General features: G+C 36.7%; 1 protein-coding gene across 1 annotated transcript in view; it reads right to left on the reverse strand.

The window, feature by feature from the left end:
• Positions 1 to 7,181: 7,181 nt before the first annotated feature.
• Positions 7,182 to 14,804, reverse strand: part of LOC120533681 (periphilin-1-like) — a 68,699-nt gene continuing 61,076 nt past the window's right edge. The window contains exon 6 of the mRNA XM_039760573.1: positions 7,182 to 7,727. Within this exon, the coding sequence (XP_039616507.1) occupies positions 7,530 to 7,727 (198 nt within the window). The 3' untranslated portion in view covers positions 7,182 to 7,529. The remainder of the gene's footprint in view (positions 7,728 to 14,804) is intronic.

The following is a 14,804-nucleotide window of genomic DNA, read 5'->3' on the forward strand; positions in this document are numbered from 1 at the left end:
CCACTGCTAGCTCGCTGTTTCCTTCTCTGTACTTCTCCATTAAGGTCCATCTTACAGTTGTGTACAAATCACAGAGAGAACTGCTACATATTCATGCTGAGCCATTCAAGTTCACAATGAAAGTATTATCACTACATTTGCGTTTGCCCGACAGGAGGTCCATGTGTCTAGTAATCTGACAGCTTCAATGTAGCAGTGCTGATATGTACGTCAAAAACTAAATGAATTTAAAAAGTCGCTGTTCAGTTTAGCAACAAGGACAGGAGTGATACAGCAATTAGAAAATGTAGATAGAAGTTTTAAAATGTCATGCAGTATGCCTCAGATCATGAACGAGTCTCACAGTTGATTTTGTTCATGTTACAAAATCTCAACATGGGCCAATGCTGTAGTCAAACCGGTCCTTGGGGCTGGTGGTTGACAAGACAGCCATACAAAATGGCAAGATGGTTTTAAACTTAAGGGGAGATTACGCACAAAATGTATACATTTTTTCTTCATGCAAAGAACCACAGCCACATGGAATAAATCAGGAAGTAGGATGTGTATGTCCAATTCTTTTTGAATCACCATGCATTAGTAAGGATTTGTTACATTAGAAATCGCAAAAAAATCTAAATGAAGAGTGGTCCAGGCATGTGTTGGGGTCTTGAGGGTGGTAGACCAGCTCTGTATTACCGCTTGAGGGTTGGAAAGAAAAAAAAAAAGCATTTCATACTCTTGTCATAATAACCACGGTGCAGTGGAAAACCATATTAATGTATGTATTAACCTTTTATTTATTCTGGAAGTACTTCTATACAGTAGCCTAACCAAACACGTGTGACATCATCAGAGCTGAGCCCACATTGCACAGCAGGCCTGGCTGCTACCATAGCACACATGGCTGGCGACACATTTCTGTAACGTCTGTGCTGCTCTGCAGTGACCTGTGAGAGGCCGAGCTCGAAGACACAGGCTGAGACCCGCCTGATAAAAACACAGGATAAGGTCAGCAATGCACACAACCAAGGACAAGCAAAGGTGCTGGTCATTAATGGTGGCAGGCGCTGACAGCGCCTCTGGCATTTTGGGACTTTGCTTTTGCAGGCAGGTTTGAAAGTATTGAAATCTACTGGAGGCATTTTAAATGATAGCAACTCTCTTCATCATTATTGTAGCTCCATAACCTTCCACTACAGGGTGGATGCTGAATGTGTCTAATTAATGAAATATTAGATAAGGTCGGGGATGGCCATTTAAAAGTAAAACCAGTAGCACAGCTATTTACTGATTGATGCACATTGGAAAAACCTATGACAGTTGTGCCAGTTGACTCCAAGGTGTGTGTAACAATACACAGCCAAAAGTGACAGTGATGGACAATACAAGAGCGTGACAAATGAAAACCCGCTTGAACAAGTGTCCATGGCTGATATTTAAAAGTGCATTCCAGCTGCTTCTCTCTTCTAATGGATATGGAATATAAGAATAGGAGCTGACGGTGCCAAAAGGCCTTCCTGGCACTTTTAGTGTTAATGTGTAAAACGAAGCCCAGGCCTGTCATCTCCGATTCAATCGATGAAGGCAAGGGGGCTCACTAAAGCAGTCAGGTTTCTGCAAAAGGTTGATCAAGTTGCTTTATTGGTAAGCATTTCAACTTTAGCTGCCATTACTGACCTGTAAAATACAGTTCAGTTCATCTGCTTCAGAAATCCTGATCAGCGTCCCACAACTTTTTTTGCTCTTAAAACACTCACTAGCCACCTATCTTAAGTGTGGTTACCCCAGCTAAACAATAGAAGTGGGGACAAGTTGTGTGGACACTTGGTGCAAAGGCTCAATGAATCCCCACTTCAGTTTTGCTCCAATATGTTCACTGCTTGTCGTTTCCTACTTTATTGTGCTCCTGCCCTGCTGCTCTTCTGTCTTCCCTTTAATTGAACAGATGCACCATGATGGACAGCCCACTGTTTTCTCTTGCTGTTCTTCGTCTGTCCTTTTTGACTGCCACAGCTTGGAAAGTGGATGTCTTCTTATGTAAGAAACGTCTCGTCTCCACTCGAGAAAACAGATTTTTTTTTTTTTTTTTTGGAGGTTTGTTTCAGCCTCTCTCTTTATGTTGTGCAGGACAACAAAAGGCGCCTTAAGAAGTCTTGAAACAAGATTCATAAACGGTCACTTGTCAGTGTCAGGCTGTTAGCTGAACTCTGAGACAGTAGCCATTTTTTTCCCCCCCCACATCCTTCTGTTAAAAAAAAAATTAATTATCTTTATTTAGCTGTTCACAGACTGAATGAACTTTTGTCTAACTGCAGAGAAGACCTAACCCAGCAACACCTTATGCAAAGCATAGGGTCCATTTCAGGCCAGGGTGATGGTCTGGTACAGGACCAACTTGCTCATGGATTTGGGATGAGGGGGAAAAAACAAACCAGAAGCACCAAGGGAGAACATGCACACTCTAAACAAGCATACAAGTGAATGCAGGCAGACGATGCAGCAGTGCTAACCACTGTGCCACCCAGCCATGAGTACTGAATAAAAACCATGACAAATAACAAATCATGGTAAGGAAATGGTCTACGATGTATGGAGGCTATCCCAGCTGGCACTGAGCAGGTATGCTGTGGAACCACCACCCAAGATCAGCCACTCTGGAACTCACAGTCTCCGAAGGTGAAGTCTAACTTGGTGGTGGGGTGCTGCCACAGCCATCTTTACATCCTTACCCCCCTTCAGATTTTTGAAATGCACCTGCAAATGTATTCATTTTTAAATCTGTGCACTGCTCAACATTCATTGAATGAGGGAAAGGTAGGTTCGGAGGCCTGTGGTCACTAACTGTGGTCCCATGTCGCCACACTTCAGAGCCATGTTTAGGAAGAACATGTCTGTTGGCCAGCCGTGTTTTGCTGGGTGTGAGGTTCAGAGGCTCTCCACAACCAGACACATACTGTCGTGTTAATGGCAGTAAGGTCTTACGGGACACCATTTTGTCAGAGTGTATGATCAGAAATATTGGGAGAGGGTCTTCTATATTAAACTTTGCATTAAATGTATGCTGCTGTAAACTGGAAAAAAGGTGCACAATTAATGTTATGTGTACTTGTACGTTTTGTCAAGAGGATAAGTGAAGGAGACAAGCAAATCTCTGGTCCCCATGGAAGAAGTGGCAGCATTGTGGGCTTTAATATCTTGTTGGGTGACACCACTCTATTTACTGTATTTGGCTGACAACTTGATTCAAGGCGACTTCCACCATTTGCCATAAACTTGGTTACTTGTTTTTTTTGTTTGTTTTTCTAATTTGAACACAGGCAGGTGAAGTACCCTTAGCCTGCTCATGGTCACTCAGCATATCGATACAAGGATTTGAACCCACAAGCTCAGGAGGTAAAGTCCAAAGCCTTAACCAACTACACTACCTGCTGCTCCATTTGGAGACATTTTCAGCCACTTGCACACCGGACGAAAGATGTAAACAGAAATGCAGTTTAAAAAAATGAAAATAGTAATAAACATAAATGTAAAACAAAGTTGTACATACAAGTTAAAATCCATTGGAAAATAAAACATACAGAGAAGTAATTTGGAGCAGAGGAAGGGAACAAAATGAAGAAGTCACCAAAAACTCCTGCAGGTGGAGTGCAAACAAAACAAAAGACATCACTTAGATCTCTGAAAATTAGAATAGAAGTGTTAGTGGCACAGCTAAAACTGCTGGAAAAGATGCGGACATTCAGTGTGTGCTTATCATTACATCAAAAAAAAAAATTTAGGCAAAGAGTACCTAAAAGAGTAAGTAGATGGTGAACCTACTGATGGTAAAAACGGACACTCGATGTTGAGGTAAAAAAAATAAACAGAGCTGGAGTCCAACACAACTGTAAAGAAAAGAACAGGACATCATGATAATAAAGGCTCATGGACATGAGAAGCACAATTTACTACAGAGAAACTAAGAAAGAAAGGAAAGGAAAACAAAATGAAAAATTTTAACCATGAAATGCATTTCAGCAAAATTAAAACAAAAAAAAAACTCTTCTAATAATTAGCTGCACAAAGTGCAACAAATAATTAAAAAAACTGACTGCAAAACAGTAAAGTGAAAACTCACCTTCTTAGTGATAAGCAATGAAAACAATAAAGCAAAGGAAATGTAAAACAACGTGAAAATTAAACACACCACTCCTAAAACTTAACAAAAAAGCTCACTGGATTACCATTCTGAGTAAATGTCAAGAGAGTGTTGTGTGTGAAAATGTTTCCCCGTTCTGGTGTATGATGTGAACATTAAGTGAAGCTCCGGGCCTGTGTCTGCATGGCTGTATATAGGGCTCAGCTGCCACGTGATTGGCTGGTAAGACAATGGCTGTGACAAGCAGGTGTACAGGTATTCCTAATAATTTGCTCAGGAGTGCAGTACACATGAAACAAGTGGAACTGCTAATGACCGCAATCGGCCTCAGGTTTGAGAATGGCTTAAAAACACTGAATGTCTCTGTGTCTGAAAAGACTTATTAATGGAACTCCCATCAAATTTCACAGCCTGGATAAACATTGTACACTGCATCTCCAACCATAATAATGCAGAAAATCATTTTAATTTGGGCAGATTATTTTGGTGAAAACAAGGCAGAAAACAATTAACTAACTTGAAAATGCTTAAACTTACAGCTAATATATAAAGTTGGGTCCTAAATGGGGAAGTCAAACTGAGTTTGGATGCAAAAAAAAAAGAATCAACACCTAAGAAATTCAAATACTTCAAAAGTGGGCTAAATGTGTGAAAGACATCTGAACAAGGCAAACTCAAGCAGTATGAAAACAAGCAAACACAACCAAGGAGGAGGGAAAATGCAGTTAGAATTTACTCATCAAATATAAAGATCTGGCATGTAACGTGCTAAAGCAATCTATTCCAACTAGTAATATATTAAAGATGAGTCAAGGTATCCACAAAGAGCTCAACAAAGAACAGTTTAAGGAATGGAAAAGTATAACATTTTACTGAACAGAAATCTGTAAACAAAGAGAAAAGACACCCTAAAAATGATATGGCCAACAACAAACCACTTAAAGGATGCATTACAGATTTTAAAACTGAGTTTGGTCAAGAATCAATACAAATATTTAAAGAAAGTGTATTTCAATTTATTGGCTGAAGTTTCCCATCTGTTTTCCCCATCCTTACCTCACTGTTCCACAGAGGTGCAGCTCCATGCCGTCTAACTTGTGTTCTACTCCTCTTTCTTCTGGGTCTTACAATCCATGTGGATTCAGAGGCTGCACAAAAATTGAATGGGCCAAAACAGTGTGAAATAACTTGCAGTATGGCCACCAAATCCTAATGGACAATGACAACTGGATCCATCCTTGCTCTGGCTAGAAGTACTGTATATTCAACTGTACAAGGTCATCTCCCACCTCGGCACTAGAATGACAACACGTTATACAAGACTGTCTCTCCCTTGTTCAAAACTGTGTCTAAATTGATGAATAACTGAATCCCCCACTATCATTGCTTCCCCCTTTCTGGGGACTGGTTTGAACGTGACACCTTGAGGCTCCTGTAAATGGTACACTGAGGCTGATAGCCCTGAACAGTGTTCACCTCATACCTTATCATTTCTCACCACTCTCAAACTCACCACTTTCTGGGTGCACACTATCTCCCTTAAATGACACCTGGACGAGATCCACCAATTCATTACCACTACTACTACTAGCTACATCCTCCTCAAGTACAATGGCCCTGAGCTTGAGGTGTTGGATTAGCTCACATCTCTTGCTTCTGCAGGCATCATGGATGCAGAACTTACTGAAGCAAGCCTTCAAAAAAATCTAACAGGACTTGTGTTTAATTGATGTCATTTTTAAAATATGGATTGTGTACTGGTTAACCCTTTTTTAACCATTAAATGGGAATTTAAAGGAACCATGGGTTTTACTGTTTAATACCTACTGAACCTCTCAAAGTGCCTGTATTTGCTGTTAAAGATGCAACTCTCTTTTTTGATAATACACGTCAATATGCATCCTCCTTTGAATGTGCTTTTAACCAACTCACTGGCATGCGCTTGGTGTAACTGACTGAATTAGGATGCTTTTCCTATTGTCTACTGCTTCATTTAGCTTGTACTTCTCCGACACACAGCACTACAACAGCCTCCCTTCCAAACCAAATTGGTGGCTCACTGCTCCTGTGCAGGTCACAAACAGACAAAAATCTGCAGAAAGGGGAAAAAAGGCTATAAAAAGTAAAGTAATGGCCCCTTAGTGGCAAGCAAGATATCCATCCATCATCCAACCCGCTATATCCTAACTAAAGGGTCACGGGGGTCTGCTGGAGCCAATCCCAGCCAACACAGGGTGCAAGGCAGGAAACAAACCCCGTGCAGGGTGACAGCCCACCACAGACCAAGATATTTAGGAGCAAATACCTTAATTAAATTTGTACCAAAAATCACTCAGAAACAAGACCCAGCCCAACCCAGAAAGAATGCTGTCAGCACATCTCTCCTAAAGGTGGTTTTAAGCATCACAACTGTTTCAAATATGAGGGAAAAAATGAAAGTTTTCTAAATAAATGATTATCTTAAGATAATGAAGAAAATAAATGAAAACTCTTTTGTTATGGAAGATACTTTACTGTTTTTATGTGCTTGTTGATATAATCAATACGTTTATCATCAAAGATAAAAAAGAATATTACAAAAAGAAGGTTTAAAGGAAAAAATGACAGAAACATAACAGATGAGATGAAACAGCAGCATCAGTTGGCAAAAGCTTTAAAGAAATATAATTGACACAACTAACTTGTTTATCAAAGAGTTAGTAGAAATATGATTTGCTTCTTATAATGTCCACAAAATGCCACTCTCTTTAAATTCTGGCATTCAAAAAAATACTTTGCTTGATGGAATGTAAACATCTGCAGTAACCATATTCATATAATTTACCACGATTTCTTTAAAACCAAAGAAAAAAACAATTACTAATTGGTCAATTAAAATTTTTTTTAACTATTGAGTTTATTGTTATACACACACACCCACCTGAAACATATATATATATATATATATATATATATATACATACATACATACATACATATATATATATATATATATACACATATATATACATATATATATATATATATATATATATATATAGAAATATATGTGTGTGTGCTGCCATATTATATATATATTTTTATATATTATATATATATATATAAATATTTTTATTATGACTTGAGGAGGAAAAAAACACATACCATACATAATCTGCCATGTCAATATAATATGACAACTTTTGGATTCTAATGAGAACAAAAATAACAGTATAAAACAGTTTTATGAATTTTACTACACAATAATAGCTCTTTATATATAAATGTTGTGACTGAATTTATACCATCAGCCAAAACTAATCCTTTCATTCTATAAAAAGTAATTATTTTCCCCATAGTCAAGAAATATTACTTTCCAATCAAGAGGTTATTTACAAAGTTTTAGCAATGCAAATATGAAAAACAACTCTCATTCTTGCTGCACAGCAGCTCCTGCAACAGAAGAGTCATAGTCAACTATAAACTGCTTAAGCTCTTCGATACAACGCTCCCCAATGTCACGTAGATTCTCTCGCAGAGGGACCTGAATTTGCTTCTCAAGGCTTGGATCTTTATCAATCAGCATTTTCACCACCATTCCAAAGGTTTCGCAATCCTGTCTATAAACCTGTCATACAAAAAAAAAAAAAAATAAATAACAATAGTAATTTGCAGAGAAATCCATAATTTAAGAAGATTCTTTAATAGTATATATAAAAATGTATAAATCTTCACTTAACTATTCACAAAAACAATCCGATCTCGAATATAAAATAATGTCCCCTAGGAATGGTAAATGAAAAAAGAAGTGAGTGTTCAGTCTGCCTCAAAAAAAAAAAAACAAAAAAAAAAACACTAGAGCACAACCACAGAAAATAAGCTTATAAAATCATGCACATTGATGATCTGGAAGTTACAGCAAGTTAATATGCTACCATGAATAAAAACCTGGGGATAAAATTTATTATGAATTATAATGGCAACAACTTGTTTTACCCAGTGCAATAAACAACAGATAGGTACCACTCTATATCTGAATTTTATAAAGTCTTAGCTGCACTTAGAACAGATGATACATATCAACATGGTCTTACTGCATGAGCTCACTATCCAGAAATCATTATAAGCAATTCTGTAATATATCAGATATTTGCTTAGAAATTATTTTTAATAAGCTCTGAGTTGCTGTAAAATTAACTACATTTTTTAGCAAACAATGCTGTAAGCGCTGCTGGCTAACACCTTGAATCTTTGGTTCAAATCGGCGCATGATCACATCCTCAAAAACAATTAAGCAAACAATATAAAATATTTAAAAAAACAACATCAAAAAGTACATGAATAAGAACAAAAACAATTTAGAAAAATAACACACCAGTTAGACTACCAAAAAAAAGATTTCGCAGTGAACTAAAATCCTTCCAATTCACTGCTTTTCTGTGGAAAAAGGAAAAAAAATGTCTTCATTAGGAAAACAAATTATACAGTATTGCCTTCTAGTTTGCAGCAAATTAAATTCAAATAAGTACAGACAGTATAGACACAGTAGATAGTAATGAAAAAAGACATTTTTCTTTAGAGAACAAGTAAAATTAATTTTACACTGTGGGGAACAAAATGGATCTCTGTAATTACAAGACATATGTTTTAATTTTTACCCACTGTATGTAATATTAATGAAACTACTCAGCAACACACTAGAACAACAGAATTTGTAAAGATTTTTTTTCAAAAAGTATACTTAAGAGCCACCACAGTTTTATTATAGGAAGATCAAATACAATCAATCTGTTACAATTTTTAACGAGGCAACTGGAGAATTATGTAAAAAAATTACTTACTTACAATTTTAAAAAGCGTTTGATATTTTTTCACACCAAAAATTAATTCTGAAGCTAGAAGTCCTTAACAGCAGTAACTTATAAAACCTGAATTCAGACTGGTTAATAGACCCCACGACGAGTACAGAAACGGTCAGAAGGCTCCTCATGGGTTGGGGTCATCAGTGGAGTTCCCTCAGGGATCTCTGTTTAGTGCATTGCTGTGATTCTAAAATAAGTATACTGTACTAAGTGGCAAAAGAAATTGATTTGGGGAATGCTCTACACTAGGAAAACACTTGGATAATGCAGTCTGATGTGGACTAGTGCAAAGTCATTTATACAAACAAAAATCTACATTAATTATAAATACATAATGGGTGACAATGGCTCAAAGGAAGATTTAGGGGTATATGCTGATGCTAAATTTATGAATCTGTACTCCAAGTTTTGTCTTCTGAAAATATTACTATGTAAGAATAAACTGCATTTTATTTAACGGCATACAGGCTGCTATTCAGATATGTTACATTCATCAAGAAAGTAAACACAAAAAGTGAATGAATAAGGACATGATAAATTAAAAACATTTCAATTACTTAAATACTCATGACATGCAGAGAAGAAACAAAATTATACGAACATTAACAAATAATATGTATCACTTTAAAAAACAAAACAAAACTGCATTTACTGCAGTTTCCAAAAATAAAAACAAGATGTCAGTTTGTTTAAAAGAATGCTTGGGAAGGAGATGTAAAAAATCTTTTATATGCTTAAGTCAAAAAGTACAACTCTATATATGAAGCAAAAAAGGTATACCATTTGAAAGAAAACTGTTAAAAATGTTTTCAGGGATCTTGCTTTTTAAAGGAGAAATGATGATTACAATGAATGTCACACTTAGCCAAAGGAAAATCTTTCACAAGTATTTGAAAAAAGGAAGGCATAAAAGTGAGAAAGGCACCCAAAGGCATTTCCTGTTTCGCTCTTTGCTGTTTTCATTCTGATGTTTATCATCAAGATTCTACACATTTATAATAAAAAAGGCTGTATTGCATGCATCTTGAATAGTTTGATCTTGGTGAAATGTGTATTACAATTTCCATAACTAAAGGCACAGAAATCCTTAAAAATCCACAAACAATAAACAGAAGTTAGGGTGGTATAAAATCAGATTCCCAGAGGACAACAGGTGTGTGTAGACACAGGAAAAATAAGGTGTAAAACCTGTTAGCAACCTGTTAAAAGATTTTTCACACCGGTTCTTTACAACCATTTCAATAAGATGGCAGTTTCAATTCCTTAGAAGGGCTGTAAAACACTTTATTAAAGTCAATGAACATCCCAGGTGTTAGCTGAATGCCCCTTTGTAACAAGGAGGCAAGAAGTCATTCTATTTGATCACTCATGTAGACTCAAAGTCTCAAGCAGCTTTTACATTGAATACATAAAAGCAATACTGACAATCCAGGTGCAAGACTTGCCACTGGCTAATCTAGAACTATTCATGTCATCAGTGGTGCTCACTAACCAGCCATATTAATATTGCATTAAAGTTTATAGTTTTTAATGTTTTCTTTTTTGTCCTCTACATACACAGGTAATTTGTGCATTATTAATGAACATTACAAACATTCTCCCAAATTCAAGAGAAAAAAAAAAGAAAAAATGACGATAAAAGATGTGCATAAATAAAAACTGACCAATAAACCAAAATGCCTCTTAATTTTGACATTATCAAATAACTGATAAAACGAACACCATACGTTTCTATTAGAGAAACCGACGGCAGAGTTAGCATGGCTGTTTCACATCTACACAAGACTGGGCCTAATTCCTAACTTGGTTACTGTATGGGCAGTTTTTGCAAGTTTTACACATGTCTGTGTACGTTTTTCACTTTGTGCATTTATAGTATCCAAAAAAGTGTGTTTTAGGTAAATTAGCAATGTTAAAATGTTCTGGTGTGAATGACTATAGGTGTGTGCCCGAGTGGATTGTCACCCAGGATAGGCTCCTGGCCTTTGCAAACTTAAAATAGAATTTGGCTAGTAATGGGTAGATTAAAAGGGAAAAGACAACAAAAAAATATTACTCAAACATCAAAAACTTATTACTGTTAATCCCTTCATTTAATCATGGCTTGTAGTGGTTCTACAAACTGCCTGAAGGGGCCCGAGTTGCCTTGAAAGCTTGCATATTGTAATCTTTTTAATTAGGCAATAAAAGATGTCATTTTGCTTGATTGTAGACAAGCTTGAATTCCTAGAGAAACCTATTTGACGTTGCTTGACAGGAAAACCTTTCAAAGAATATACATTTAATTCTTCACATAAACAATATGCTTTTTATTCTATAAAAATTGATAACCTAAAAAAGTAGCTCCTGTCAACCCTACAGTATATTTTCCCCTTTACAAATGTGAACTAAACTGTATATACAAAAACAGGTTTAATATATGTTCATGGCATTCGTAGTCTGAATCACAATCTGATTGTATTGGTGGTTACCTACCAGGTAACGCTTGTGGTTGGTCTGCAAGTCCACGGCATGTGGTTCATTTATTTGACAGCATGTAGATCAAGGTAATTACATTCATGGCATTCGTAGTCTGATATATATATATATACTAGCAAAATACCCGCGCTTCGCAGCGGAGAAGTAGTGTGTTAAAGAAGCAATGAAAAAGAAAAGGAAACATTTTGAAAATAACGTAACATGATTGTCAATGTAATTGTTTTGTCACTGTTGTGAGTGATGAGTGTTGTTGTCATATATATATATATATTTACACACACATACATAAACATATATATATATACATATCTATACATATATACACATACATATACACACACACATAAATACATACACACATACATACATACATACACAAATACATATATATATACATACATACACACACAAACACATATATATATACATACATACACACACACATATATAAACATATATATACATATACATACATATCTACATATATACACACACAGCTATTTCGTATCAGTGCAATATGCTGCTTGTTAAAACGGATAACTCCCGCTCTTACGTGCAAGTCTGCGTGGATATTATGAACTATCGTATTTGTTCAAGTTCTATTTAAATTTTAAATAGAAGGAATTTTTATTTAGTCAACAGAAATATCTTTGGTAGGAATGGTAAAAACAGACAGGAATATTATTCGTGAATAAATCAACTCAAACCTTAAACAACTTATAATATTTTGCTCTCCATAAAAATTTATCCTGTCTAAATTATACAAGTTAGAAATAAAGTAAACGTTAAAAGAACAAACATTCACATTTCTTTACTCTTATGTAATTTTATATAAAAATAAACTTAGATTTTAAATATCCCAAAAGATTTTGCTCTCCATAAAAATATATCCTGTCAAAATGATACAAATTCAAATATGAACATGCTGCATAACAAAACCTAGAAATATAAATGAAATGTGTTCTTTTCAGCAATAACAAATCAAATCATTCAGTTGTCTTTGCTCATATGTCATTTTAGAGCTGGACGCCTGGCATCTTTTTGGCCACAAGTTCGTTTCTGTTTGCTGTGAGGTTCTGTGTTGTGGAGATTCTCAGGATGGATTGCAGGTGCTCATCAGTGAGGCGACTCCTGTGTGCTGTTTTGTTAGTCTTTATCACTGAGAAGAGCTTCTCACACAGATATGTGCTACCAAACATGCACAAGGTTCGAGCCGCATGTAGACGGACTTTTTGTTCTTGAAGTCACCAAAGCGCCGTGCAAACTCAGTGCGCTCAGTTTATCAGCAAAGTGCGATTTGGGAACACCGTAGTGACGACTTGGTTTAACATTACTTGGCAACAGGGAAAGTGAGGCAAGGTGCACTGGTGCATTTGTGTCTCCCATAAAAGCAGCTTCACTTGAAATCACTTTGTGATTGTGCACGGGTTAAAACGTCCGCTGAAGTGTCAGATTCTTATTTAATTATGCTGCTTTCTGTATCTTCTGCATTGCATTCAGGTTAACCTGATGTTTTGTCTCATAGTGCCGTCTTAGATTAAATTCTGTAATTACAGCCACATTAGCTCCACAAATGAGACACACGGGTTTAGTAAACATATACTCAGCCTCCCATCGGTTTTTAAAGGCTCTATTTTCAGAATCAACTTTTCTCTTCAGCATCGTGTGAGCTAGCTTCGCAATAACTTGATTAACTCGGTAAGTGTTCGGCAAGGCAGCTGAAGCGCTGCATTATGGGATCTGTAGTTTATTGTGTTACCAGCGCTTCATATACCCGGCTTTAATAACAATAATACAGTATATAAAATGATCGCGGGCGGATATAATTACACGCCGGGCGGATGTGGCCCGCGCCCTTGAGTTTGACACATATGGACTAAATAGAACTTGAAAAGATATATTTTTCAAATGTGATCGCGCAATTCAGATAGAGTTGACGCACTACAGCCTGCATGCCTCAATAAGTCATCCTTCCTCGCTCTTACTTTTTACCGCTCATCTAATGAATACACTGAGTATGGCTTTACCAAAACAATCATTGATGGCGAATAAAGTATCCATTATTCGAGTATGTAGATCGGGTTATATATATATACATATATATATATATATATATATATATATATATATATATACCAGCGATCGCAGCGAGAAGTAGTGTGTTAAAAAGCTATGAAAAGAAAAGGGAACATTTTAAAAATAACGTAACATGACTGTCAATATACAGTATTTGTTTTGTGAGTGTTACTGAGTGTTGCTGTCATCAAGGATTTGATTATCATTATTTCTTTCAATCAGGTTCGTATTTGTAGGATGTGTTGTGTTCAAGTTACATTCCGTGTTTGTCAATCGTTGTAAAGATGACAGGTTTCATTCATCGATTCATTTCTTACTGCATCAATAAACAGCTCGTCTTCTTCTTTATCTGAGACCTGACACACTGCATGCACGTTTTTTACACTGTCTTCCTTTAGCGGGACATTGACTTTTTCCAACGTGTGCTTTGTTTTGGATTTATGAATATGCTTATCAGACGCTTCATATTTTTTGCTGCCTTTTCAATTGTGTAATTCGGTTTTGTTCAGCTCTTTGGAACTGTTGCTTTTATCTGTGCACGCGTCAGTTCACGTGAGCGCTCGTGTACATGCATCGAAGTTTCCCAGCTGTGCTGGTGCCATCTCGTGCTATGTCCATGGCTGTATTTAATGTTACCTTAGTCCTGGCACTTAAAACTTTCTCTCGCAGTTTCGCTGAGTTTGTACCAAACACCACCCTGACCATCTCATCTTCCTCTGCATAAGCACAGTCCTTAACCCGTGAATATTTAGTGGGAGTTTGCTATTGGATTGCCGCTGACGGACGGCCTTATATGGGCAGGCACTAAATTACAAACGCCAGCGCAGCCTGTCTATGAACTTAATTTAAAGTGTAGGTTTACATCGTGCTTTGTTTCCGAAGTAGCAGAAGTCATGAATATGGTTGTATATGTCACTCGCCGCTTCTTATTGTTTCGCTGCCTTCTCAATTATATAATGCATGTTTTCTTCAGCGCTTTTTAGGTCTTCCTGGTTTTCTATGTACTGCGTGATTACGTGGAGGCATGATGATGTCACACGAAACTCCCCACGGCGTTGAAGCTCATCTCCATTACAGTAAATGGAGAAAACTGCTTCCAGTTATGACCATTACGCGTAGAATTTCGATATAAAACCTGCCCAACTTTTGTAAGGAAGCTGTAAGGAATGAACCTGCCAAATTTCAGCCTTCCACCCACACGGGAAGTTGGAGAATTAGTGATGAGTCAGTGAGTGAGTGAGTCAGTGAGTGAGTGAGTGAGTGAGTGAGTGAGTGAGTGAGTGAGGGCT

Source organism: Polypterus senegalus, chromosome 8 (genome assembly GCF_016835505.1).
Source record: "Polypterus senegalus isolate Bchr_013 chromosome 8, ASM1683550v1, whole genome shotgun sequence".
NCBI lineage: Eukaryota > Metazoa > Chordata > Cladistia > Polypteriformes > Polypteridae > Polypterus > Polypterus senegalus.